The sequence below is a fragment of the Cynocephalus volans genome, chromosome 3 (genome assembly GCF_027409185.1).
Source record: "Cynocephalus volans isolate mCynVol1 chromosome 3, mCynVol1.pri, whole genome shotgun sequence".
In the NCBI taxonomy this organism is placed as follows: Eukaryota; Metazoa; Chordata; class Mammalia; order Dermoptera; family Cynocephalidae; genus Cynocephalus; species Cynocephalus volans.
Window position 1 is genome coordinate 6,100,927 of NC_084462.1, and position 27,773 is coordinate 6,128,699.

Genomic DNA, 27,773 nt, shown 5'->3' on the forward strand with positions numbered 1-27,773 from the left:
TTCAGCTATCTGGAAACTTCTCCAAACCCTGTTGTTTTGGGTATTTATGGAGGCTTCACTACATAGGCATGATTGTTTACTTCATTCACCACTGGTGATTAACTGAACTTTTAGCCCCTCTCCCCTCCTGGAAGGATGGGAGGGTGGCTGAAAGTCCCAACCCTCTAATTCTGCCTCAGTCTTTCCAGGGACCAGGTCCCCATCCTGAAGGTATCTAGTGGCCTCCAGCCACAGTTATCTCATTACCATAAAAGCAGATACCACTCTAGAGAGTCCAAGTAAGTTATATTTCAGCAAAGAGGGACAAAGACCAAATGACATATTTCAGAATATCACAACCTGCATCTGTTGGCAGGCTCACTTCAATTGATTTTATGTTTGCTGCTCTTTTCTCATTGTATGTGAAGACTAGAGCTCTCCCTGTAGCCCCTTAGTGAAATGTGTTTTTTATTCTAGGGACAGTTGACATTCAGGGATGTGGCCATAGAATTCTCTCAGGAGGAGTGGAAATGCCTTGACTCTGCTCAGAGGGCTTTATACAGGGACGTGATGTTGGAGAACTACAGGAACCTGGTTTCCGTGGGTGAGGATAACTTCCAGAAGTTGGGGGTCACCCTTATGTGTCTTTACATTTTCCACGCGAGTCTCTTGGGAGTCCCTGTGTTGCTTTACAGAAATTGAAGCCCTATTGACTCATATGAAAGCTTCATAATGCAGGATCTGGACTTTAATTGTCCCTTTCCTTGAGATGTTCTGCCCCATTTATGATACATCATTGGGTGGTTCAGATCTTTTGTGTGCATAAAAGTTTATAGCAGACTTTTGAAATATCCAATTACTTTTTTTCTACTTCTGTATTTTGATTCAGTGGTTCTTGCAGCAGAGGTAGATATGTCCATATTACCGTGTTACCTAAGCATTCTGAAGGAGAGAATCAGTGGATGAATTTCTGAAATATGTTTTGAGATTTATTTGTAATATCCTCTCTTCTCAAGTAAACATAGGACTGGGGTTCTGGAAAAGCTTCAGCACTTTATATTTCTTTCTTTATTTTCAAGTAGGAATCTCTCATTTTGACCTCAGTGTTATCTCCATGTTGGAGCAAGGGAAGGACCCCCGGGCTGTGGAGAGACATGACAAAGTAGCAAGAAATCCAAATTGGCAGGAATGGATCAAAGGTTTGGACACAGGTAAGAGCTCAGGTGGGCCGAGAGGAAGCCACACCATGAAATGGTGTTTGGGAAACTCTGCAAGTGGGAGAGAGGTGTGTGGGAAAACAGAAATTTATTTCCTGTGAGCTCTGAATGGAAATTTTTCTTTTCACTCTCTTTTCACTCTGTACTTCAGACACATCAAACTTATTCTCTCACTACATTGGTGCTGCAGCTCAGAGGCCAATGTAAGGTCTTTCTCGTGATGGACGACACTCTGTTATATGGTTTCTGTGAACTCTTTGGTCTCTTCACTCCGAATGGCAGGGGATGGGCCTTTTCAAAAAGGGCTTTTTGCCCCTTGGTATCTCGTGTATTTGATTTCATCTGATACTTGGTTCTCACTCCCGTAGATCATAGCTGAATCCTCCAGAGTTCTTATGTCTGGACCTGTTTAGGTTCCACCCACTTCATGGCTCGGAAGACCTAGTCAGGAGGTGGAAAGCACTGGCTTCTCTTTCTTTGCATCTGGGGCCCCAGAAACCTCATTGAGCTGTGTGAAGCCCTCTGCCTGTTTGGGTGTCTCTTTTTCTTTTGTTATGTTTTTGTCACACTTCACAGGTGTGTGACAGTGGAGTGGTTTGATTCTTCTGAGATTGTTAACTCAGCAGAACTGTGAAAACATTCAATAGAAATGTCTTCTTGTTTGTCCCCCATTTTACAGGGGGGAAATATCTGTCTTTCAGTCTCTTATGTGAGGTCTGTTGGCAGAGCACAGAATCCCATCTCAAGATCCCATAAAATGTGACCCCATCTGTTACATTTTTCTCTGTCTTTCACCACTCTTACTATTCTGTGAATATGAGAAACCTTAGCTCTTCCGGATTTTGTCTTCTCTGAACATTTGTGTGATTTTGCCTTGAAAATTGCTTTTGATATACACATCCCTAGGAACTAATGTCTTCCTATTTGTCTGCTGTGAAAATCCACGTTCAGGTTATGGATAACTTCTTGTGGGCTCCTTTATGGGGTGGGTTTACTGGGTGACAGAAAATTCATGAAGGAGAACACTTTGACTAATGTGTTTGAATATCGTCCAGCTACATACAGAGGTGCTCCTTGAAGCCACTGAGTTGAGCTGTCAGAATGTCCCTGGATACTGAAATAGGAAGCATCGAGAGAGCCTGCCTGATAAGTGTTTCCAGTTGTCATTCTGATTTTTCAGGAGTGTCACAAAAGTGTCTGTCCAGGGCACTGTGACAATGTTGATCACAAATACTAATGATCCTTTCCTTTGAGCTGGCAATCAGTGGTGTAGGAATTTCTCCTGTGTAGAACATTATTCAAGTTTCACAGCCTTGTGTATGAGGCCCTTGACTCAGCTGCTGTGCGTGCCACATTTTTCATCCCTTGTGTGTGCCATTGTTCATTTTTACAAGAAAACCTTTATGAAAACCTTTGTTCATTTTATTTTATGTTCAGATCTGTAACAAATGTGGTTTTGGTGCATCTTGTTTAGGGAGCTTATGAAGTTGAATGATATCTCTGTGTTTTAATTCTAGTGTCATTTGTTTAAGCCAGTGCCACTTTCATCTTGTACATTTGCATGAATTATAAATGAATTTTTTTTTACTTAATAAGTAGTTTCGTATTTTTGATGACACTCTTTGGTGTCCTGTGTTTTATATCAACAATGTTTGGGACTGTTGTATCAGGGAATTTTTATTGATTTATATATTTTAGATGATTTTCTCCTTTAGTGCAATGGGTATGGCTCTGTAGGAGCCTTTCCAAACCTACACAAATTCCAGAACTTTGTGAACAGATGGCTTTAATTAGTCCTTTTGCTTATGTTTCACTTGATTTAGCTCTTACCATTACAGTACACATTTGTTAGTTAAATTTGTAACAGTTTTGAGAGATGTGCCCAGCCGGAGAAGCCCAAGATCCACAGAGACCATGCGCCCTGCGGTGCCAGTGCACGACCCAGCAGGTAGGCCTCACTGCCGCCACTTCACTGCATCCCCAGGCCAGCCGAGTGTGCGCCGATCAGAGAGGTGCTCAGCCAGAGAAGCCCAAGATCTGCAGAGACCACGTGCCTTGCAGTGCCAGTGCATGACCCAGTAGGTAGGCCTTGCTGCCGCCGCCCCACTCCATCGCCAGCGCAGCAAAGTGTGCACCGATCAGAGAGGCCCTCAACTGGAGAAGCCCAAGATCCGTGGAGACTATACGCCCGGCGGTGCCAGCATGTGACCCAGCAGGTAGGCCTTACCACCCAACTCCATCTCCAGCCCGGCAAAGTATGTGCTGACCACAGAGGCACCTTGCTGGAGAGGCCCAAGACCTGAGGTGACCACGCACCCAAGGCACTAGTGGGCAACCAAGCGGACACTGAGGCAGCCATACAAAATGGGCAGCCCCTGCAGGATCCTAGCCAGACAATAGTGTTGAACCAGAGGACTGTGAAATCCCTTGCTACAATGACTAAACATCAAAGGAAAGATACCAGAAATGTGAAAAATGAAGAAAGTACATCAATAAACGGTAATTACTCTCAAGCTCTAGACCCTATAGAACAAGAAGCCCTTGAATTGTCTGACAAGGAATTTTGAGTGATAATTCTAAGGAAACTTAATGAGATACAAGAAAACTCAGTTAGACAACATGATGAAATGAGGAAAAGTACACAGGACCTGAAAGAAGAAATGTACAAGGAAATCAATGGCCTGAAAAAGAATGTAGCAGAACTTGCTGAGCTGAAGAATTCATTCAATGACGTAAAAAACACAACAGAGAGTTTAACCAGCAGGATTGCAGAAGCAGAAGAGAGAACTTCTGACCTTGAAGATGGGCTGTTTGAAATAACACAGGCAGACATAAAAAGGAAAAAAGAATTAAAAACATTAAAGAAAATCGAAGAGAGATAGCAGACAACCTTAAGCACTCAAATATCCAAGTCCTGGGTATTCCAGAAGGGGAGGAAAAAGGAGATTGCATTGAAAACATATTCAACAAAATAGTGGCAGAAAACTTCCCAGGTATAGGAAAAGACTCAGATCTTCAGATTCAGGAAGCTCAAAGGTCCCCAGATGTATTCAACCAAAAAAGGTCTTCTCCAAGAAATGTTATAGTCAAATTGGCAAAACTCAAAGACAAAGAGAGAATCTTAAAAGCTGCAAGAGAAGCATCAAATCACCTATAAGGGAACCCCAATCAGACTAACATCAGGCTTTTCATCACAAACCCTAAAAGCCAGAAAGGAATGGGATAATATATTCAAAATACTAAAAGAGAGAGATTGCCAGCCAAGAATACTCTACCCTGCAAGGCTATCCTTCTGAAATGAAGGGCAAATAGTATATTTGTCAGACAAGCAAAAGCTGCAGGAGTTTACTACCACACGACCACCCTAACAAGAAATTCTCAAGGGAGTACTGGGTTTGGTACCTGAAAAATAACTACCACCACCATAAAAACTCAAGAAAAATCAAAACCCACTAGTAAAATAAAAATGCCAACAATAAAGAGAAAAAAAAAGTTTATGTACAACCCAAGGAACCAAGAAATACAGAAAACAAACAGTAAATCAGAAAGAAAGGAACAAAAGACATTTAATACATCCAAACAAAAATCAATAAAATGCTAGGAGTAAATGAACACTTTTCAATAACAACCCTTAATGTAAAAGGATTAAATTCCCCAATCAAAAGACACAAACTGGCTGACTGTATTAAAAAGGATGACCCAACTATATGCTGCCTTCAAGAGACCCACCTCACCTATACTGACTTATATAGACTAAGAGAGAAAGGATGGAAAAAGTTTTACCATGCAAACAGAAATGAAAAACAAGCTGGAGTAGCTATTCTTATATCAGATAAAATAGACTTTAAACTAAAAATCATAAAAAGAGATAATGAGGGCCACTACATTATGATAAAATGTTTGGTCCATCAGGAAGACATAACAATCGTAAATATATACGCACCCAATGTTGGAGCAGCCAGATTTATAAAGCAAACTCTGTTAGACCTAAAGAAGGAAATAGACACTAATACCATAATAGCAGGGGATCTGAACACACCACTGTCAATATTGGACAGATCGTCTAGGTAAATAATCAGCAGAGAAACATAAGATCTAAACAACCCTCTAGACCAATTGGACTTAGCAGATATCTAAAGAACATTCCATCCAGCAACTTCAGAATATTCATTCTTATCATCAGCACATGGCTCATTCTTCAGGATAGATCACATGTTAGGTTACAAATCAGGACTCAACAAATTTAAAAAAATTGGAATTATCCCATGTATTTTTTCAGACCGCAATGGATTAAAATTAGAAATCAATAACAAATGAAATTCTGGAAACTGTACAAACACATGGAAATTAAACAGCATTCGACTTAATGACATATGGGTCCAGGAAGAAATCAAACAGGAAATCAAAAAATTTATTGAAACTAATGAAAACAATGATACATTATACCAAAACCTGTAGGATACTGCAAAAGTATTATTAAGGGGGAAATTTATTGCATTAAATCCTTACTTCAGAAGAATGGATAGATGGCAAGTGAGCAACCTAGTACATCACCTTAAAGAATTAGAAAAACAAGAACAATCCAAACCCAAAGTTCACAGATGGAAAGAAATCATTAAGATCAGAGCAGAACTTAATGAAATTGAAACCCCCAAAATGATACAAAAGATCAATGAATCAAAAAGTTGGGTTTTTTTAAAGGTAAATAAATTTGACAAACCATTAGCATGGCTAACTAAAGAAAGCAGAAAGAAGACCCAAATAACAAAAATTAGAAATGAAAAAGGTGATATTACAACTGATACCTTTGAAATACAAGGAATCATTCGAGACTACTCTAAACAACTATATGCCGAAGAATTTGAAAATCATGAGGAAATAGATAAATTTTTGGACACACACAAATTACCAAAACTGAGACAAGAAGACGTAGAAAGTCTGATGAGACCGATAGTAGCAATAAAAGAGATTGAAGCTGTTATCAGAAGGTTCCCAAGAAAGAAAAGCCCAGGACCAGATGGATTCACAGCAGAATTCTACTGAACATTCAAAGTGGAATTGACACCAGTTCTCTACAAACTATTCCAAAAGATTGCAACAGAGGCAATTCTCCCAGACTCATTCTATGAAGCAAACATCACCCTGATACCAAAACCAGGTAAAGATACAACTAAAAAAGAAAATTACAGGCCATTATCCTTGATTAATATAGATGCAAACATCCTCAATAAAATACTAGCTAACAATACAGCAACACATACACAAAATTATACACCACAATTAAGTGGGATTCATCCCAGGGATGCAAGTTTGGTTCAACATATGCAAACCAATAAGTGTGATACACCATATCAATAAAATCAAGCACAAGGACCATATGATCATCTCTATCAATGCTGAAAAAGCATTTGATAAAATTCAACACTCATTCATGATAAAGATTCTCTATAAGTTAGGTATAGATGAAAAGTATCTCAACATAAAGTCACATATGATAAACCCACTGCCAATAACATCTTAAATGGGGAAAGCCTCCCAGCTTTTCCTTTAAGAACAGGAACTAGACAAGGATGCCCACTCTCACCACTCCTATTCAACATAGTGTTGGATGTACTAGCCAGAGCAATCAGAGAAGAGAAGGAAATAAAGGACATCCAGATTGGCAAAGATGAAGTCAAACTGTCCCTCTTTGCAGATCACATGATCCTATATATCCAACAGCCTAAAGCCTCTACAAAAAAACTCTTGAAGTTAATAAATGATTTCAGCAAAGTAGCAGGATACAAAATCAACACAGAAAAATCAGTAGCATTTCAATTCTCCAGTAGTGAACATGCAGAAAGAGAAATCAAGAAAGTTTGCCCATTTACAATAGCCACCAAAAAAATAAAATACTTAGGGATAGAGTTAACCAAGGATGTGAAAAATCTCTATAATGAGAACTACAAACCACTGCTGAGAAATTAAAGAGGACAGAAGAAGATGGAAAGATAGCCCATACTCTTCTATTGGTAGAATCAACATTGTGAAAGTGCCCGTACTACCCAATGTGATATACAAATTCAATGCCATCCCCATCAAAATTCCAATGACATTTTTCTCAGAAATGGAAAAAACTATCCAGACATTTATATGGAATAACAAAAGACCACGCATAGCCAAAGCAATTCTGAGCAAAAAAAAATTAAATAAATAAATAAAGCTGGAAGTATAACACTATCTGACATTAAACTATACTACAAAGCTGTAATAGCCAAAACAGCATGGTACTGGCATAAAAAGAGACACGTGGTCAATGAAGTAGAATAGAGAATCCATAAATCAACCCACACACCTACAGCCATCTGATCTTTGACAAAGGCACCAAGCCTATACACTGGGGAAGAGACTGCCTCTTTAGCAAACGTTGCTGGGAGAACTGGATATCAATATGCAAGAGAGTGACACTAGACACACCTCTCACCATATACTAAAATCAACTCAAAATGGATTAAAGAATTAAATATGCACCCTGAAACAATAAAAGTTCTTAAAGAAAACATAGGAGAAACACTTTAGGAAGTAGGACTGGGCAGACTTCATGAACACGACACCAAAAGCACGGGAACCAAAGGAAAAATAAACAAATGGGATTATATCAGACTGAAAATCTTCTGCATGGCAAAAGAAACAATTAACAGAGGTCAAAGACCACCAACAGAGTGGGAGAAAATATTTGCAAAATATACATCTGACAAAGGATTAATATCCAGAGTGTACAAGGATCTGAAACAACTTTACAAGAAAAAAACAAGTAACCCAGTTAAAAAATGGGCAAAAGAGCTAAATAGGCATTTCTCAAAGGAAAATATATGGGGCCGAGCCCGTGGCGCACTCGGTAGAGTGCTGCGCTGGGAGCACAGCGACGCTCCCGCCGCGGGTTCGGATCCTATATAGGAATGACCGGTGCACTCACTGGCTGAGTGCCGGTCACGAAAAAAAAAAAAAAAAACGTCAAAGGAAAATATATGAATGGTCAACAGACACATGAAAAAATGCTCAACATTACTCTGCATTCAGGAAATGCAAATCAAAACCACACTGAGATACCACTCCACCCCAGTTAGGATGGCTAATATCCAAAAGACTGTGAATGATAAATGCTGGCGAGGATGCAGAGAAAAAGGAATTCTCATGCATTGTTGGTGGGACTGCAAAATGGTGCAGCCTCTACGGGAAATGGTATGGAGATTCCTCAAACAATTGCAGATAGATCTACCTTATGACCCAGCTCTCCCACTGCTGGGAATGTACCCAAAGGAATTGAAATCATCAAGTCGAAGGTATACCTGTTCTCCAATGCTCATTGCAGCACTCTTTGCAGTAGCTAAGAGTTGGAACCAGCCCAAATGTCCATCATCAGATGAATGGATGTGGAAAATGTGGTATATCTACACAATGGAATACTACTATAAAAAAGAATGAAATACTGCCATTTGTAATAATATGGATAGACCTAGAGAGAATTATATTAAGTGAAACAAATCAGGCACAGAAAGAGAAATATCACATGTTCTCACTTATTTGTCAGAGCTAAAAATAAATAAATACAGAAATAACCTGGGGGACAGGGGGAAGAAGACACAACAATTACAATTCCTTGAAGTTGATACAAGCACACAGAAAGGACATTGTTGGGAGGGAGGGGGGAGAGAGAGGAGGGAGGGAGGTTTTGGTAATGGGCCACAATAATGAACCACATTGTATATTGACAAAATAAAATAAAATTAAGAAAAAAAAAACCAAACAACAACTGTGCTTCCCATTCAAAGGCCAGGAACACAGTTCATATTTAGTAAATGCTTGTTTCATTTCCACATCAAAAAACCCCGTAATTTGTAACAGTTTTTCAATTGGGAATTTTTGATATCTTGAGAATATACTTTTGTGTTTTATTAAGAGACTGTCTTAATCCTAGAAATAGCATCGAATTGACTTGCTTTAACTCATTATGTTATGACTCATTTCTTTTTCTATAGTATGTTTTCACTTTTGTAAACATGCTTGGTAGGTTTCGTTTAAATCACACTGAGTTTTTATATCTTGGAAAAATGATCTATTCTAATAATTATTCTCCATGTCTACATTCTTAATGTCCATCTTGGTGTACTGAATTAAATTTTTAAATATCTCATTGTATTTTACAAGAAACTTAGTCTACTTCTTACATTTCCAATGTGCTTTATAATATCTATGTTTGGGGCATAATGGCTAAAATTCTAGAAATTCCATTCTTGAGTTAAGACATGTAGACTGTTATGTTCCCTGTCTTTCTTTTCATCTGAAGTGCCTGTAACATTCACCTGGTCTTTGTGGATCCACCTTCTAGTGCTGGCCTGTTGTTCTCTGGCTTTTATTTGCTGCTTATGTTGCTGACGACCTTCTCTGTGGGTGTCCGCAGCACTACCAGGACATGTGTCTGCACTTTGCTGCTGCTATCAGCACCCTTCAGTACAAGCCATTCCCCACTTTGGTCATTTACTAATTTTTCCCCTAATGTGACATATGTTCTCCTGGTGACAGTTGTGCTGTCAAATTGATTAATTTTGGATAAGTGTACATTAGTTTTTCATTCATTTGTCCTAACAACTGTATATCTACTAATATATTACCCTAACTTCATGTTCCTCTTTTTATTTTGTCAAATAACTTTTATGCTATTTTACATTGTATTAGCTTAGCAAAGTTAAAATATACTATATTTTTCTTTTTTCAGTTTGGATTTCATTGATTACCATGAACATTTAGACTCAATTTTTTTCTTCTATTTCTTTCTAGCCCCTGGCAACTACCATTTTATTTTCTGTTTGTATAGATTTCACTATTTTAGATTCTACATCTAAATGGAATCATACAGTATTTGTCTTTTCATGACTTGCTTATTTTATTTAACATAGTGGCCTTTAGGTTTATCCATACTGTGGCATATAAGAGGATTTTCATGTTTTTTAAGGCTGAATAATGTTCCAGTACCACACTTCGTTTTTGTATTCATGAGCGGTGGATATGATTTGCTATCCCCTGTGGGTATTTTGAATAATGCTGCTAGAAATGCGTTTACAGATATCTCTTTCATACTTTATTTTCAATTGTTGGTTCATTGTTGGTTCATATGGCAAATCAATTTTGAATTATTTGAGGAAACATTATACTTTCTTCCATAGTGGCTGCATCATTTTATATTTCCACCAGCAGGGTACAAGTCTCCCTTTTCTTCACATTTTCACCAACACTTTTTATTTTCTGTTCCTTTTGAGAGTAAACATCCTAATAGGTGTGAGGTGCTATCTCATTTTTTAAAAATTTTCTTTTTCCTAACAATATTTTGCATCTTTTCACATTCTTGTTGGTGATTTGTACGTCATCTCTGTAGAAATGTGTATTTTGTTTCTTTGCCCATTTTTTAAGTGGATTATCTGTGTTTTGTTATTGACGTGTAGGAATTCTTCCTATATTCCAGATATTCACCCTTTAGTAGATATAAGTTTTGCAAGTATTTTCTTTCTCTTTGTAGGTTTTCTTTTTATTCTGATAATTTGTTCCTTTGCTGTACCATATTTTAAAATTTTGCTACAATCCATTTATCTATTTTTACTTTTATTACCTGTTCAACATTGTGAGAGATGTAAACCTGTTTTCTTTCTACTTCATCCTGCTCCCTTCCTTTTAAATCTCCTCCATTTTTGACCCTTTCCCATAATTTAATTCTCATAGTTAAGAATGCATCAGTATTATGCTGCTTGTTATATATTTTCTTTTTTCTTCCAAGGTCATGATCTTAAGTTCCTTAATATAGCTGTGGAAATTACATTTCCATAGATTTACAAGCACAAAGTCTACTCCCACATGCTCATTACTCCGTGCCCTGTAGTCTTGCCTTTCCTGCATCTTGGCCTTTCTTCTCATGGTACTTTGATCTGGATCAAAAGTATGATACTATTACTTCCTAGCATGTTAACTTAGTACACCTCCCAATTTCCACAGGAACCCACAGACTGCTCTCACTGTGTAATGCGAGACCCCTATTCATACATTGGACAATTTTTTAGTATTCTGCTTAAATCCGTATGTGCAGGGGGTGATGACTCAGATATCATTATCCATGAGAGATGGCTGAGTAACACTGCTGGCCACAGAGCTTAGCTCTTGTATTAACCTTGAAGCATTTTTTAAAATGCTCTCTGTATTTGCTGTGACCTATTATTGTCTTTAGTGCCTGGGTGAGCAGCCCTGCTTAAGAACATGCTATAAGAGCATGAACTGCCAGCATCAAATTTTGTTCATCCATGTTGCATACACAACCTTCTTCTGAGGGCTGAATAAAACTCCATTCTGAGTATATACATTTTCCTTATCCATTCACACATGATGTACACGTAGGTTGATTCCATAACTTGCCTATTGTGAAAAATGCTGCAGTGAACATAGAGTGCACATATCTATTGGACATACTGGTGGCAAGTCTTTTGGAGATATACTTACCTTCTGCATAAATTGTTGTTAGATACATAAACTCTGTGGGCCTGCCGTTCTTATTTCAAGACAATGATAATTTACCTCAAGGATTTTTCAAAAATTTAATGCTGTTACATGGTATAGAATATTGCAGGTTTTAAAGACTTAAGAGTTTCTTTGCATAATAAGATTTATCAACTTTCTTTTATGTTTATGAAAAGACAGTCCTTTGCCTGTCTGAGTCAACTCATCCTGCCATAAAAAATACCGTAGATCAGGAGGCTTAAACCATGGACATTTATTTCTGACAAGTCTGGTAGCTGGAAAAAGGACAGTCTCTTCAATAAATGGTGCTGGATACACAGGATATTCAAATGCAGAAAAAATGATATTGGACCCTCATATTATATACAAAAATTAACTGAAAATGGATTAAAGACTGAAACATAAGACCTGAACTCATAAAACTACTAAATGAAAATGGGAAAACTAAATGCGATTGATCCAAGCAATCATTTTTTGAATTTGACTCCAAAAGCTCAGCCAGCAAAAGCAAAAGTAGACAAATGTTATTGCATGAAATGAAAATGCTTCTGCACAGAAAAGGAAACAACAGAGGGAAGACACAACCTACAGACTGGGAGAAAATAGGTGCACATTTTACATCTTACAGTGGATCAATATGTTCAAAGTATAAGAAACTGAAACAACTCAATAGCATGAAAATAAACAACCCGATTTGAAAATGAGCAAAGGACTTCAATAGACATTTCTTGAAAGATGATGTAGAAATGGCCAACAGACAAATTTTAAAAAGCTCAACATCACTGATTACAGAAATGCAAATTTAAACCACAGTGAGGTAACACCTAAGATCTGTCAGAATGGCTACTGTCAAAAAGACAAAAGATAAGAGTTAGGGACGATTTGGAGAAAAGGGAAGCCTTGTACAGTTTGTGAAATGTAAATTACTACAGCCATTATGGAAAACCGTATAACTAAAACGCTGAATTATTATATGATGTAGCAATCCTACTTCTGGGTATATCTCCAAAGGATCTCCAATCAGTATGTCCAAGAGATACGTGCACTCTATGTTCACTGCAGCATTTTTCACAACAGGCAAGTTATAGAATCTGTTGCAGGGAACCCTAAGCATTTTTAATTGTTGAGCCTTTTCCTTTTCCACTTGAGAAACTGTTTTAGAAACTCTATGCTCCCCTGCAAACTCTGGCCCCTGCCATTTACCCTGCTTGCTTCTTGGGCCCGCCCTCTATGACATAACAGCAGCCTCACCTCCCCCAGGGGCCAGAGGCAAGTGAGGCTCCTAAAGTGACCAATGGACTGTGTCCCATAATCAGCCAATCCAAATTAGCAGGACAGCATCCCTCATTTACATAAGAGGACCTGAATGAGAACCTGGGAGGGAGAAGGTTAGGAATTTAGACAATTAAGGGGGTCTTTTCCTTTGTTCTGGGAGACACTGGTTTAGGAGTTCTTGCTCCCCAGTGCTCTCCTTGCTTGCAAGCAAAAAGAGGCGCTGTAACAATGAACAAAGAGCTGCAACACTAAAATAAAGAACTATAAAACTACAACACTGACACCGGTCTTGGATTCCTCTGTGTGTTTGCCCCACAACAAATCAACCAACGTGTTCATCATGGATGAATGGAGAAGGAAATGTGGTATACAGAATGGAGTTTTATTTAGCTCTCAAAAGAAGATTGTGGATGCAACATGGATAAACCAACATTTAACATAGATGAACTTTGCTAAGTGAAATAATTGAGGCACAGAAATATAAGTACTGCATGTTCTCCTTTACATGTACACTTTATTTTTTAATTTTTATTGATCTAAATTGATTATACATATATTTGGGATTCAATGCTGAGATTTGTTGACCAACTCAATATTACTAGCATATATATTGTTACAACTAGTACTTATTCTTTATGCCCCTTGTCCAATCTCACCCCATCCACTTCCACCCTCCCCCCTCTAATTTCACTAGATTTCTTCTCTCCTTCTGAAAGAGTAATGGTTAATCTGTTGATTTGTTGCCTAGATGATCTGACCCATGCTGAGAGGTGTGTTCAGGTCCCCCAATATTATCATAGAGCAGATGCTTCTTCTGTCACTCTGGAATAGGCTTCATGGGGAGAGAAATCCTCTTCTTTTCTTTATCTCTGCTGGTGACTCTCCTTGTGTCCATGTACTCCAGTGGCTAGCAGACCATCTGTGTGGCGGTTGTGGCATCTAGCTGCTTTCAAGGCAGCTATGGTTATTGTGGTGGCTGTGGTAGGCCACACACATGGAAGTAATGTTTTTGGCATGCTCCTGGCACTGGCGGTGTGCCTGGTTGTGGGAGAGGTCTGGTTCTCGGATCCATACTTCAGGTCCCTGGGTGGCTCCTGAGGCGCTGGCATTGTGTGCCTGGTTGTGGGAGGACAGGTCCGGTCCTGGATCCATACCTCATGTCTCTGGGCCGACCTGAGGTGCTAATTGTGTGTCTGAGCCGGAACTAATTTTTTTTGTCTTTTGCTTACTTCTAAAATGGGCGGACATCCTGTGGGGACCAGTACTTGAGTTCTGTGGTTGAACTAAATTGCTGCTTTGTTGCTGCTTCCCTAGGGAAGGGTTTTTGTGCACACAGGTTATAATGGTTGACTTTATAGGTACTTCTGGCTCTCCAGAGACTTGGTGCACCTGGATTTTGTAGCAACTCTGATCTGGGCCTGAATCTTTTCATCAAACTGCACCCCATGCAATTCTATATTCCTGACCAGCCTCCTCTGAGTGGTCTTGTGCCGATTGGGGTGCAGATCAGCTGTCCTTGCTGTGTCCCAGTGTTCCCCTAATGGGCCAGCCTCTCCCACTGCCCATGCTGCAAACACTTCCCATAGGACTGGCATGCACCAGTCTCTTGTGGTGACTCACTGGCCTCTGAGTGACTTCTTTTTTTCAGTTGTTGTGGTCCTCACTCCTATGTGGGTTCATGTGAACCCTATTAGTGGTCTTGCTGTCCTGGGGGTCACCAAGGCCCTCCTCTCCCCTGCCGCCTCCAAGCAACTCCATCTGAAGGGCACAGCTGCAGCTTTTTCTGGCTCCTGCTCCATGTGCCCAGCATTTCCAGCCTTAAAACAGCCACAGCATGAAATGTTCAGAGCAGTTTTTTTCTCTCATCCTGGCTTCTCCTGCCTTCATGCACTCCATAGGTCTCTCCTCCTCTTCCCCTGAGCTCTAGTTGCCCCAGCTTGGCTGTTGTTGCTTTTTTATATAGTTGTAAATTGGTTGATTTCTGGGAGACAGTGATTCTGGAGATTGTCTATTCTGCCACCTTGACTGGCTGATTTCTCCTTATATGTACACTTTACACCAGTTAAAATTTCTAGAAGCAAAAAGAATGGTGGTTACTAGAGGCTGGGGGTGGGGGAAATAGGGAGATACTGGTGAATGGGTACAAAGTTTCAATTAAATTTTAGGAGTAAATGATAAGTTTTTGAAGTAATGGATATGATAATAAGCTTGATTCTATCCTTGCATATGATATACATATATCATGACATCACTTTGTTCCCCTTAAATATATACAACTATGCTTCATCAATATACAATAAATATTTTTAAAATTGCATATTCTAGTTCTTGTATTGTGTGCTGGTTCTGAAGTAGGAATCCTTGTTTTTTTCTTAGGAGGTAATTGTTTGCAATTACCTTTTTGTAACTTTTTGTAAATGTGGTTACTAATTCTTTGCCAGCTTGTTTTATCCTGGGTTGCTATAATCTTTTATTAATTTTCATTATGATTTACAGAGGATGGTTTTTCAGCATGCAATGCAATGTAACATTCACACACCACTTGTTAATATTGCAAAGTGCTCTGTACAGTTATAGATTGTTTTATAACAGGGAATTAGAAAAATAATGTTTTTTGACATTGTTTTATTGAATTCTTCCTTGTTTGTTCAGTACTATTATTGTTTTGCTATTCAAAACTGCCACTTTAATCACTCATTACATGACTTTTTGGTGGATTATTTCTTGTAATAGTATATCATATTGTGTATTAGCATTTCTTTGTATATAATAAATAGCCATGTGGTGTTTGCCAGTTGGGATCATGGTGTAAAAATCCCTTTCTCTTTCAGGGCTGACATAGCTTTGTGCAAAGTGAGTGTTCTGGCTGTAGGTTGTTTGAAAATAGGCTTCCCTACTATTAATTTGAATTACATGTAATCACCTTTTGTTTATTAAAGAATCCTATTCCTTTTGTGTTCTTGAAAACAGAATTTTATGGTTGTGAATTTTCATAAGTCTGTTCAGTATAAGTACTTTTGATGTAATGCTATGTTTTTCAGTGTGATATATTCGCTTACATACTGTAATTAATTGGAAACCTGTGATTCTTTGTATTTTGTAGATATCTCTCCTGAATGTGTAATGAAGGAATTACCATCAAAAGGGAACAAGAGTACAGGAGACGTATTCCAAAGAATGATGTTGGAAAGCCATGAAAGCCATGACATTGAAGACTTTTCCTTCAGGGAAGACCAGAAAAATATGCATGACTTTGAATGTCAGTGGAGAGATTATGAAAGAAATTACAAAGGAGCGCCCATGACCCTAAAAGAAAGTCTCACTGGTAGAAGAGATCAACATGTTAGAAGGCATGAAGGAAAAATGCCTGGTAAGACTCAGCGTGGGTTTAGCTTTCAGCCACACCTGCCTGAGCTGCAGCTGTCTCAGTCTGAATGGAAAGTTTATGAATGTCATCAAATTGAGAAGTCTATGAAAAAGGGATTTTCAGTTTCACCAGTTCAAGGAATTTGTTCCAGTGTCAAAACTCTCATTTTTAAAAAGGATGGGAATGACTTTATCTATCCTTCATTACTCTCACAAGGACAGAGAGCAAACACTTGGGAAAAACCTTACAAATGTAATGAATGTGGCAAGGTTTTCAGTTGTCTTTCACACCTTGTAAGTCATCAGGTAATCCATACTGGAGAAAAACGTTATAAATGTCATGAATGTGGCAAGGTCTTCAGTTATCCTTCAAGTCTTACAAATCATCAGAGAGTTCATACTGGAGAGAAACCTTACAAGTGTAATGAATGTGGCAAAGTCTTCACTCAAAATTCAAATCTTACAACGCATCGGAGAATTCATACTGGAGAGAAACCTTACAAGTGTAATGAGTGTGGCAAAGCCTTTCGTACAAATTCAAAGCTAACAACCCATTGCATAATCCATACTGGAGAAAAACCTTTCAAATGTGATGAATGTGGCAAGGTCCTCAGTAATTCTTCAAGCCTTGCATATCATCGGAGAGTTCATACTGGAGAGAAACCTTACAAGTGTAATGAGTGTGGCAAAGTCTTTAGTATTAGTTCAAATCTAATTACTCATCAGGCAGTTCATACTGGAGAGAAACCTTACAAGTGTAATGAATGTGGCAAAGTCTTCACTCAAAATTCAAATCTTGCAACGCATCGGAGAATTCATACTGGAGAGAAACCTTACAAGTGTAATGAGTGCGACAAAGCCTTTCGTACACATTCAAAGCTAACTACCCATTGTATAATCCATACTGGAGAAAAACCTTTCAAATGTGATGAATGTGGCAAGGTCCTCAGTAATTCTTCAAGCCTTGCAAATCATCGAAGAGTTCATACTGGAGAGAAACCGTACAAGTGTAATGAGTGTGGTAAAGCCTTTAGTATTAGTTCAAATCTAACTACTCATCAGGCAGTTCATACTGGAGAGAAACCTTACAAGTGTAATGAATGTGGCAAAGTCTTCACTCGAAATTCACATCTTGCAAAACATTGGAGAATTCATACTGGAGAGAAACCTTACAAGTGTAATGAGTGTGGCAAGGCCTTTCGTACAGATTCAAAGCTAACTATCCATCGGGTAATCCATACTGGAGAAAAACCTTACAAATGTGATGAATGTGGCAAGGTCTTTACTCAAAGTGCAAACCTTGCAATTCATCGTAGAATTCATACTGGAGAAAAACCTTACAAGTGCAGTGAGTGTGGCAAAGCCTTTGGTGTGCGTTCAAGCCTAACTGCCCATCAGGCAACCCATACTGGAGTGAAACCATATACATGTCACGAGTGTGGCAAATCCTTTCTTCAGCGTTCATGCCTTGCTACCCATCAAGTAATCCATACTGAACAGAAGCCTTACAAATGTCAAGAATGTGGCAAGGTCTTTAGTCGCAATTCACACTTGAGGCAACATCGGAGAATTCATACTTGAGAGAAATCTTACAAATGGAATGACTGTGACAAACTCCTCATCATGGGTACAAGCATTAATCTGCATCAGAGGGTCCATACTTAGGAGAAATATAACTGTAGTGTATGTGGCAGAGGTTTTTTTCAGGACTCAAAACTCACTAGCATCAAAATATACATCTTTGATGCAACCACACAAACATTGTTTGCATGCTATGACTTTTGCACAAGGATCAAAACTTGAATACCAGAAAATTTTTACTGGACAAGAACCTCACAAGTGCAATGAATGCAGTAAGGCTTTTATCAAACACTCATGTTTCTGGAGTAATGAGAGGATTTATATTGCAGAGAATCCAGACAAATGTAGTGAATGTGGAAAGACCTTTAATCAAATGTATGTCATCAGGATTCCCCCCAAAATTTGTCCTTGAAAGAACCCTTATAAGTGGAATGATGTCATTTCTTTAAACCAATTCTCACAACATATTCCACATCAGAGATTTCATACAAGGAATAATTGAGTTAGAGTTACATACTGGAGAATAATTACATGTCAAATAATGTTAAAGCTCATGATATATCAGATTGCAAGGACGTTTGGAAATGGCCAATTATCTTCAGGTTATAAAATGTGTTCTTCAACTGTATGGAGTTTCTTCAGAAGGCTATTTTACCATTTGCTCATATGTCTTTTACTGTGAACTTTGAAATCTATTGATATTATGCATCTTTCTTGTGCATCTTTTTATGGTAGAGTCCGGGAAAGAATCAATAGGAGTAAAGGGCCTTCATTAGATGAGGATCATTTGTATTCATATTCCTGGTATAATAAGGACACTGCCTTATAAAATTAAATATTGTCTTAGCATTTGTGAAAGGCTGAGAGTAATGTAAAGTCATGCTTATTGCATTCAGGGTATTCTTCACACTGAAGGCCATTGTGAATTATAGGAAAGGAATGCTCCATCAAAAGACAGTAAAATAGAGCAGGCTAAGATCTTAGGACATAGGGATTTTTATGGGAAGAGAGTGGTAGGTTACTTGGGACTGATTACGTGGTAAAAATAATGCAGGAGAAATGGTGGCCACATTTTCACTGATTAAAAATTAGTGTTTTGGAAATTGAAGAGAATTGTTATGAGAGTGGAAAGCTTAATCAAGAGAACCAGAATAACCTGTCCTCTGGTAGGATTCACATTTAACTGCTGGCCTTATATTTTGCTAGTGTTTTATTCAGAATATACCACAGGTCACAAGTTTTAATTAATATATTTTTATAACCTTTTTTCCATACCTATGAAAGAATCATGGTCCTACCATCTCATAAGGATACTTCAAAAACAGAAAGTAACTGCACCATTAGGCTCTTAAGAGTGAAGGATCTGTAACAATTTATTTCCGTGGTGGAGTCTAACATAATGCAATTTTGGGAACGTATACTCGTTCTTTGCACCTGAGTTATTCTCTCTGAACTCTGCCCTAGGATACTTATGTAGGTATAATAAAACCCATACCAGTGCATGTTCTGACTCTTGACACCTAAAACCAGTATCCCTATTGATGAATATGCACCATATTACGTATTTCTATATACCTTTTTCTTGTGTGCCAAATAAAGCCATTGGCATGCACCTTGATTTTCTTCAAGTGAAAATATATAGTAAGAATATGAGAAATTTCTAAAAATAAAATTGGGAATAAGGGTAAAAGCACAATGTATTTTTTCTCCTTGGAGTAAGTGAAATCATTTTATAGGATTAATGTTCACAGATTTCCTCTTAAGAATGAGCATACACAAATGAGAATTTTGTGTGTGTAGTTTGGTACATAAATTAAACACATCATGTATTTACTCTCATAACATTTTTGCTAATTTCCACTGTAACCATTCTGCTGAAACTACATTGAAAATCACAAGTTTGGCTTGGATGTTGAGAATCATGATGTCATACACTGAAGTGTTAAGAGAATGTTTATTACATCATGAAGCTTTCTGGAGAAAGCAGGATAGATTTCCCAAGTTGGTTCGAAAATGGCTGGAGTGAGAGTGGGGAAAGGTGACTATCTTGGTGTGTTAAGGTGGTGACCCAGTGGAGCTGCAATGAAGGTACTTGGAAGTGGTTTGAACTTCCAGCGGATGTCAAAGAAGGGAGCACTTGGTCTTTATTATCACCCTAGCCAAAACAGTGAAAAAATAGAGTCACACTTTCTACTACTATCCTGAATTTTTATTCTTGATGCTCCTGCCTTATTGGTTGGGAAAGGTCAAAGTTTTCTTCATGCTGATAGCTTACTACATTTCTTTTCTTGCTGCACACATAGGTTCCATTACAAAATGTAATTATTAAAAATGTTTGCAAAATGCTGTTTAGATAGATTGCATTATGTATTTTTACAGTAGTTTAAAGAAGATAATGTGTCAAAATGTTTATCAGATAATACCTATGATTAAATAATTTTCCTGGACATATTTTTCTTTTTTCTTTTTCTTTCTTTTTCCTTTTGTTTTTGTGACTGGTAAGGGGATCACAACCCTTGGCGTGGTGTCGCCCACACTGCACTCAGCCAGTGAGCACACTGGCCATCCCTATGTAGGATCCAAACCCGCAGTGGAAGCGCCGCTGCCCTCCCAGCGCCACACTCTCCCGAGTGCGCCACGGGGTCAGCCCAGACATATTTTTCTAAAGGCTATAAAATGTCAAATTTCAGATTGTGGTATTATGCAATATATTACATAATGACTCAACTGTAGTAAAATTCCTTTTTGATTTTGTATGCAAGTTTTTCTACCATTTTCTTACTTCAATGTATTATAATCCAGATTATGTATTTAGTGCAGATTTTTTCCATGTGTTACTCCAGTAAAAAATTGGGATATTTAAATGAAGATGTTTTGTGACCAAATGTATGAAAATGCACATAAGGCAATGGTAGGTACAAAGTAGGTCTTTATAAGTTAACAAGAAAGGAGTGTTCCTTTTAGTGTTTTAAGTCAGTGAAAGAACTGGGATGATACAAAAGGGTGATCTAAAATATCTTACTGTGGGTGTTGGCTAGATCAGGTGGTTAAAAATTAAGTTTGTGGTTATTAAATAACATTTGGTGAAGTAAATGTGAAAATATAGTGATATATAAGAGGGAAAGTCCCCAAGATTCTGACTAATAATTTGTGACAAGTAGCTAAATCTGCATTGCCAAATTTCCAGAGGCCATTCTGCTACTTTACACTGGCTTGTATTCCTGTTCAGAGCCATAGGATCTTGCAGGCAAACATCACATTTGAGTTACTTTTATTATGCAACTGATGCTCAGTATCTTCTCCTTAGATTTATCCCCATCTAAAAGTACCTAATAAATATATTTTCCTTTAACCAGTGATTTTTTATGTTTACATATATATTTTCCTTTATGTCAATCACACTAAAACTGAGAATGAGTGTTCTTAATCTTTTATGACAATTGATTGAATCTTCAGCTCTCTGAAATAAGCATTGGTATTCTCATTTCACAGGTGAGGAAACCTAGGTCAAATCCCAGTTAATGTCTGATACAGGATCGAATCCACGGTTTCTGGTTTCAAAGACGAGTCTCTTAACAGTGCTGTTTACTAACAAGGCTAGTTATTTCTTTGCTTTAACTCTTCAACATCTGTACTTATTTTGTTAGCATCTCTTATTTTTAATGGTTAATCTTCATATCACTGTAGTAAGTTTCTATTATGTGTATACTTTTATCTCATAGGCCAGTATTAATTATGAATTAATACTTAAGTTAACTGTCGATATGCCGTTGTCCACATAATCCCAGAAGAAACATTATCCAAGATGAAGTTGGATTTACTGACCCAAGAATGGTTCACTGTTATGATGGAAAAGAGAAGATAATTTCCTTAAGCAAAGAACCGAGAAAAATGATATGAACTACAAAAATAATTGCACAGTATTCTAGGGAGCTAAGGTAGAGAACCTGAAATATGAGAAAGTGATAAAACAGTTTAAGTAGAGACTAAATTATTATTAATCATGTGTCATGTATTTATTTTATTATTGATGCAGGGTTATCAGCAGAAATTTTATTTTTGTAATAATTATTGAAATAGACTCAGATGAATGACATATCTCAAAATGTATCTGCAAGGTATGGAATTGTGTACGTTAACTAAACTGAAATTGAGTTGTGAGTGTAGGGGTGCCACTGGAATTTAAAAAAACAAATGGGTTAATTGAGATATAATTTACATAGCTTGACATAGTTTTATATTAAGCATATAGTTAAATAAATTTTTAGTGTATTTACAAAGTTATGAAATAATCCTTACAATTTCCTTTAGGACAATTCTATCAGTTTCCCAAAAAGAAAAAAATAATTAGCCAAAAAAAAAAAAAAAAAAATACCATGCATATATTTGAATGTGGAAACTACTGAAGCATCTATGTTTCCTTCTTGGCATGAAACTGCATTGATGATAATAACTTTTTCTAAAATACACCTGCAAACTTAAGAGGGAGATTATTCTCCTCTGATCAAGAAACTGTCATTTATTTTTTCTGTTTGGTTGCAATTGTTATCTCCATTAAGCTCATCATATGACCAGCATTAGAAAACAGACACGTATTGTTGCTGTTTTTATTCAGACATAATTTCTGCATGTAATTAGTTTTCAGTTTCATCACTGCATTAGTTTTCATTTTCATCATTATATACATGGAGGTTTAATAGCAATTACTCTATATCCTGAAAATAGGGCCACAGTCTCTTGATTAGCAGGTAAATCAGAGGTAAACCCATAGATAAATTTAATGTCAGAGTAAATGCTACATAGATAAAACTTCAACAGTCACCATCAGGGAGGAATACATTAAATTATATTAGCAACAGTCATGATGTGGCATTTAGGACTTTTATCATTTTTCCACACACTCACTCCAAATTTCAGTAATTATTCCTCCTTCTTCTATGCCTCTGCCACTGCAATAATTTTTACCGCAAAAGAATTCCTTTCTTTATATGTGAGCTTTTACACTGACTTTAAAAAAAAAAAAACTTTTAAGTGAGCACAAATTTATTTAACTCAATTTTCTGCAGACTGGGGATTTAAAGAGCATGGCACCAGCACAGCACCTGACAAGGGCCTTCATCTCAATTTGGTGGAAGAATAAGCAAGTGCAGGAGACAGAGATAGGTGCCAAGGTCCAAATTCACTTCATTAAAACTCACTCTCATGATAATGACATTAATGTTTTCATAAAGGCTTCTCCCTCATGAACCAATCACCACTTATTAGGCCCCACCTCCCAGCACTGATGCACTGAGGACTGTATTGCCAGCACATGAACTTTTGAAGACACATTCATACCACTGCAGATGCACATCAAGCAATCCAGAGACACACCACAAACTACCTCCCTTAACAGTCTCTCACACTCCTGGCCGCTATCCTCTTGCCCTAATCACCCAAGGGTCCAGTACAAGAACATTAGAGACAAACCTGTGCCCCAGAGCCCACTGAAATTCATCAAACTAGCCAACCCTAGGCCTACTTTCCTTGCCTCACCTGTTCTTTCCCATTACACTGACTCCTGATACACCTCTTTCCATTGCAGTCTCTGCCTCACAGACTGAAACAGAAAAAAAAAAAATTGGATGCCTTCCTACTGCCAGGATTGAGGGCTTAGTGTGACATACAATTGCGCAGGGAGTGGGAGAAGTGAGGATGCTGGTTCCTGAGATACGTCTGTGCTTTTGACATACCACCTCCCAGACCTACAATTTATTTATTCATGAGTAGTGATAAGTGAGAGTGCACACTTGCTGAGCTGAGACTATTTCTGGAAACCATTTTCTAATTGTCAACTCTGATAAACAATCACAAGTTCCTAATGAGCATCACCACAGCCCTTGTGGAGTGTTTAGCAGAATCTCTTCCTCTTCCACGATCAGTGAAGACAGAAGGGGCTTCACATGGAGGAAGCAGAAAATACCGAGGTCTGATACTTGATGGTCAGTGATGTTGAAAATGTTTCTATATGCCTGTTTGCTCTGTGTATCTGCTTCAGTGAAATGTCACTTCATGTTTTTGTCCAATTTCCAATTTCATTGTGTTGGGGTATGGTGGATTGAATTATGTCCCCCCCAAACTCATTGAAGCTTGAATTGTGTCCCCCAAGTTTTATGTATTAGAAACTTAGCCCGCACTGTGACTGTTAAGAGGGTGGGAAATCCTATTGTGGTCATTGAAAGGTGGAGCCTTGAAGAGGTGACTGGATTGTAGGACCGTGCAGTAGTGAATGGATTAAAAATTGTTGTCAGGGGCATGGTTCTGAGGACTTTAAAAGAAGAGGAGAGTCTGTCTCTCTTGCTCTCTCTGCTCTCTCTGCTTCCACCGTCTTGCAATGTGAGACCCCTGGGTCACTGTTGCCACCATCAGATGGAATTTGGACTTCCCAGCCTCAGAAACTGTAAGCAATAAATTTTCTTTATAAATCACCGATTTTCAGGTATTTTGTTATAAACAACCTAAACGGACTTAATATAAGGGGTTTTGAGATTTGGGGTTTTGGGGCTTTTTGTCTTTTACTGTCAAGGTTCTAGAACTTGAAATGTATTCTACATATTAGTCACTTGTCAGGCAAATGATGTGTGACAGGCAGATATATTCTATTATTTGTAGCTTTTCTTTTCATCCTCAACAAGATCTTTCACAAACCAACATTTTTAATTTGAGAGAGTCTCATTTATGGATTTTTATCTTTTATACCTCATACTGTTGGTGTCATGTCTAAGAACTCTTTACCGTGCCTGATTTTCTAAACATTTTACTCTGTTTTTTTCTTGAATCTCTTGTACATTAAAATGACATGGTTTTACATTTCATATTTAAAGGAATGATCAGTTTTGACAAATATCTGAACAGGTGTGAAGTTGAGATGGACATCCTTTCCCCGCAACTGGATATTTCATGGTCTAGCGCCATTTTTGGAAAATCTTTCCTTCATTCAGTTGCCTTGGTACCCTTGTGAAATGCTGGTTGGAAGTACCTCTGTGGGGATATTTCTGGGTTCGCTATTCTCTTGCTTTGTTCTATGTATCCTTCACTACACTAATACCACACTTCTTGATCACGTCTAGTTATATTAGAAATCTTGAAGTGAAGTGGAGTGATTCCAAGCACATTCTTCAGTTTTACATATTTTAGCATTCTTGTTTCTTTGCCTTTTCTCAAATTTTAGGATAATCTTATCTGTATCTACAAAATATCTTGATAGGATATGCATTAAATCTGTATCAGTTCATAGTAATGTGACACCATTTCTATCTTCAATCTTCCAGTAAATGTATATGGTATGTCAATTTCTTTGTATGGTTTGTGATTTCATTCATCAGGATTTTGTAGGTTTTTTTTTTGACCGGTAAGGGGATTGCAACCCTCGGCATGGTGTGGTCAGCACCACACTCAGCCAGTGAGCGCACTGGCCATCCCTATATAGGATCCGAACCTGCGGCCTTGGCGCTACCAGCACCGCACTCTCCCGAGTGAGCCACGAGGCCGGCCCAGGACTTCGTAGTTTTAAGCATAAAAGTACATTCATGTTTTGTTAGATTTACACATATTTCCAGTGCCATTTCTTTTTTCAGCAATCATGCATGGTATTGCATTTTTAATTTGTTTCCATGTGTTAATTGGTAGTATATAGCAATTCAATAGACTTCTGTATGTTGATTTTGTGTTTTGTGTCCCAAGACCTTTAACTTTCACTCATTCTAAAGACTTGTGTAGATTTCTTGGGGTTTCTACATATACCATTTCCGATGTTTACTATTGCTGCTCTAAAACTTTGCCACATAACACCAAGCTTATGGGTTTGGAACCCCATACCGGCCAGCCAAAAAAAAAAAAGATAAAAAGAAAGAAAAATGCAAAGTGAGTGGCTTAAAATGACACAAGTTTATTTTCTTACAGTTGTGGGGGTCAAAAGTCTAAAATGGGTCTACAACAGTGTAATCTTCCTTGAATTTCCAGGGGAGAATTTATTTCCTTCTCCACACTAGGCTCCACTCATGGTAGTATCTTAAAATCTGTTTATCTCTGTCCCTCTGCTTTCATCATATCACCAACTTGTATGTGATTGTCACTCCAGCTTCATCCTTATATGTACTCTTGTGATTATATGCCCTGTGCCACATAATACAGGATAATCTCCTATCTCAAGATCATTAATTAGAGCACATTTTCAAACTTTCTTTTGACATATAAACTAACAGTCACATGTAATATGGATGAGAACATCAATATCATTTTGGGGACATTATTCAGCCTTTCACAACCATAATATCTTCTGTTAATGGATATACTCTTACATCTTCCTTTCTGGTCTCTCACTTTTCTATCCTTTCTTTTCTTACTTCACTGGTGAGAACATCTATAACTCTGTGGAATAGCAATGGTAAGCGTGGACACCCTTCCCTGAACCCCAGTCTCTGGGAGAAGCATTTAGTCTTTACTAGTAAGTATGATGTTTGCTATAAAGTTTGTAGGTGTTTTTTATTGAGTGGAGAAACTCTCCCTATATTCCTATTTTTCTGAACATTTATTTCACAAATGAGTGTTAAATTTTGTCAAATTTTTTTCTGCATAATTAGGTAGGACCTGTGAATTTTTTTTGACCTTGTAATATTTTGAATTACATCATGAATAATAAGACAGCCTTCTAGCCCTCAAATAAAACCCATTTGGTCATGCTTTTTAACTCCTTCCATACATTCTTTGTTTCTATTGCTAATGTTTTAAGTTTTTTGTTTTTTATTTATGTGGCGTTTAGTTTTATCTTATTTTTTTCTAATGCCTTTGTCTAGTTTTGATATTATGGTAAAACTGACCTTATAAATTGAGTTGGCAGGTATTTCTTCCTCTTCTACATTCTGGAAGAAATTATGCACAATTCCTGTTTATTCTTCTTTACATATATGATAAAATTTTCTAGTGTCATCATCTGTACCTGTACATTGCTTTATTGGGGGGTAATTTTTTAAATTGAGGTAAGAACATGTAACATGCGCTGTACCCCCTTTACAAGTTTTTAAGTGTGCAATTTAGTTTATTGTTTAGTGTACATTGTATACAAGTATATATTGATCATTATAGGCCCAGTTGTACAGCAGATATCTAGAAGTTAATCACCTTGTATAACTGAAATGTTATACCCATGGATTGCAATTCCCTCATCCCCTGGCATCCACCATTCTACTCTGTGTTTCTGTGTCTGACTCTTTCATATACTTGATATACTTGGCATCCTGCAGTATTTGTCCTTCTGTAACTGGCTTATTTCACTTAGCGTAATGTCTTCAAGTTTTATTCATGGTGTCACATATGGCAGATTGTCCTACCTTTTTAAGGCGAAATAATATTGCTTTGTATGTATATACCACATTTTGTTACCCATTCACCCATCAATGGACATTTAGTTTGTTTCCACATCTTGGCTGTTATGAATGATGCTGCAATGGTTATGCGTGTGCAAATATCTCTTCTTGATACTGGTTTCAATTTCTTTGTATAAATACCCACACATGGGGTTGCTGTATCATATGGTAGTTCTATTTTCCATTTTATAAGATCCCCCAAGCACTTTCTATAGTGACTGTACCAATTTCCATTCTCAACAACAGTGTTCGATGATTTCCTCTTCTTCAAATTCTCACCAGCACTTACTATCTTTTATCTTTTTGATACTGGCCATTCTGACAGCTGTGAGATGATCTCATTGTGGATTTGATTTGCTCTTCACTGAAGATTCGTGACGTTGATTAGCATCTTTTCATATACCTGTTTGGC

General features: G+C 37.7%; 1 protein-coding gene across 1 annotated transcript in view; it reads left to right on the forward strand.

The window, feature by feature from the left end:
* The window catches only part of LOC134372925 (zinc finger protein 665-like), a 99,942-nt gene that overhangs the window by 8,342 nt on the left and 63,827 nt on the right, over positions 1-27,773 (forward strand). Inside the window, exons 3-5 of the mRNA XM_063090259.1 lie at positions 457-583; positions 1,062-1,190; positions 16,114-17,738. Of these exons, the coding sequence (XP_062946329.1) occupies positions 457-583; positions 1,062-1,190; positions 16,114-17,738 (1,881 nt within the window). The remainder of the gene's footprint in view (positions 1-456; positions 584-1,061; positions 1,191-16,113; positions 17,739-27,773) is intronic.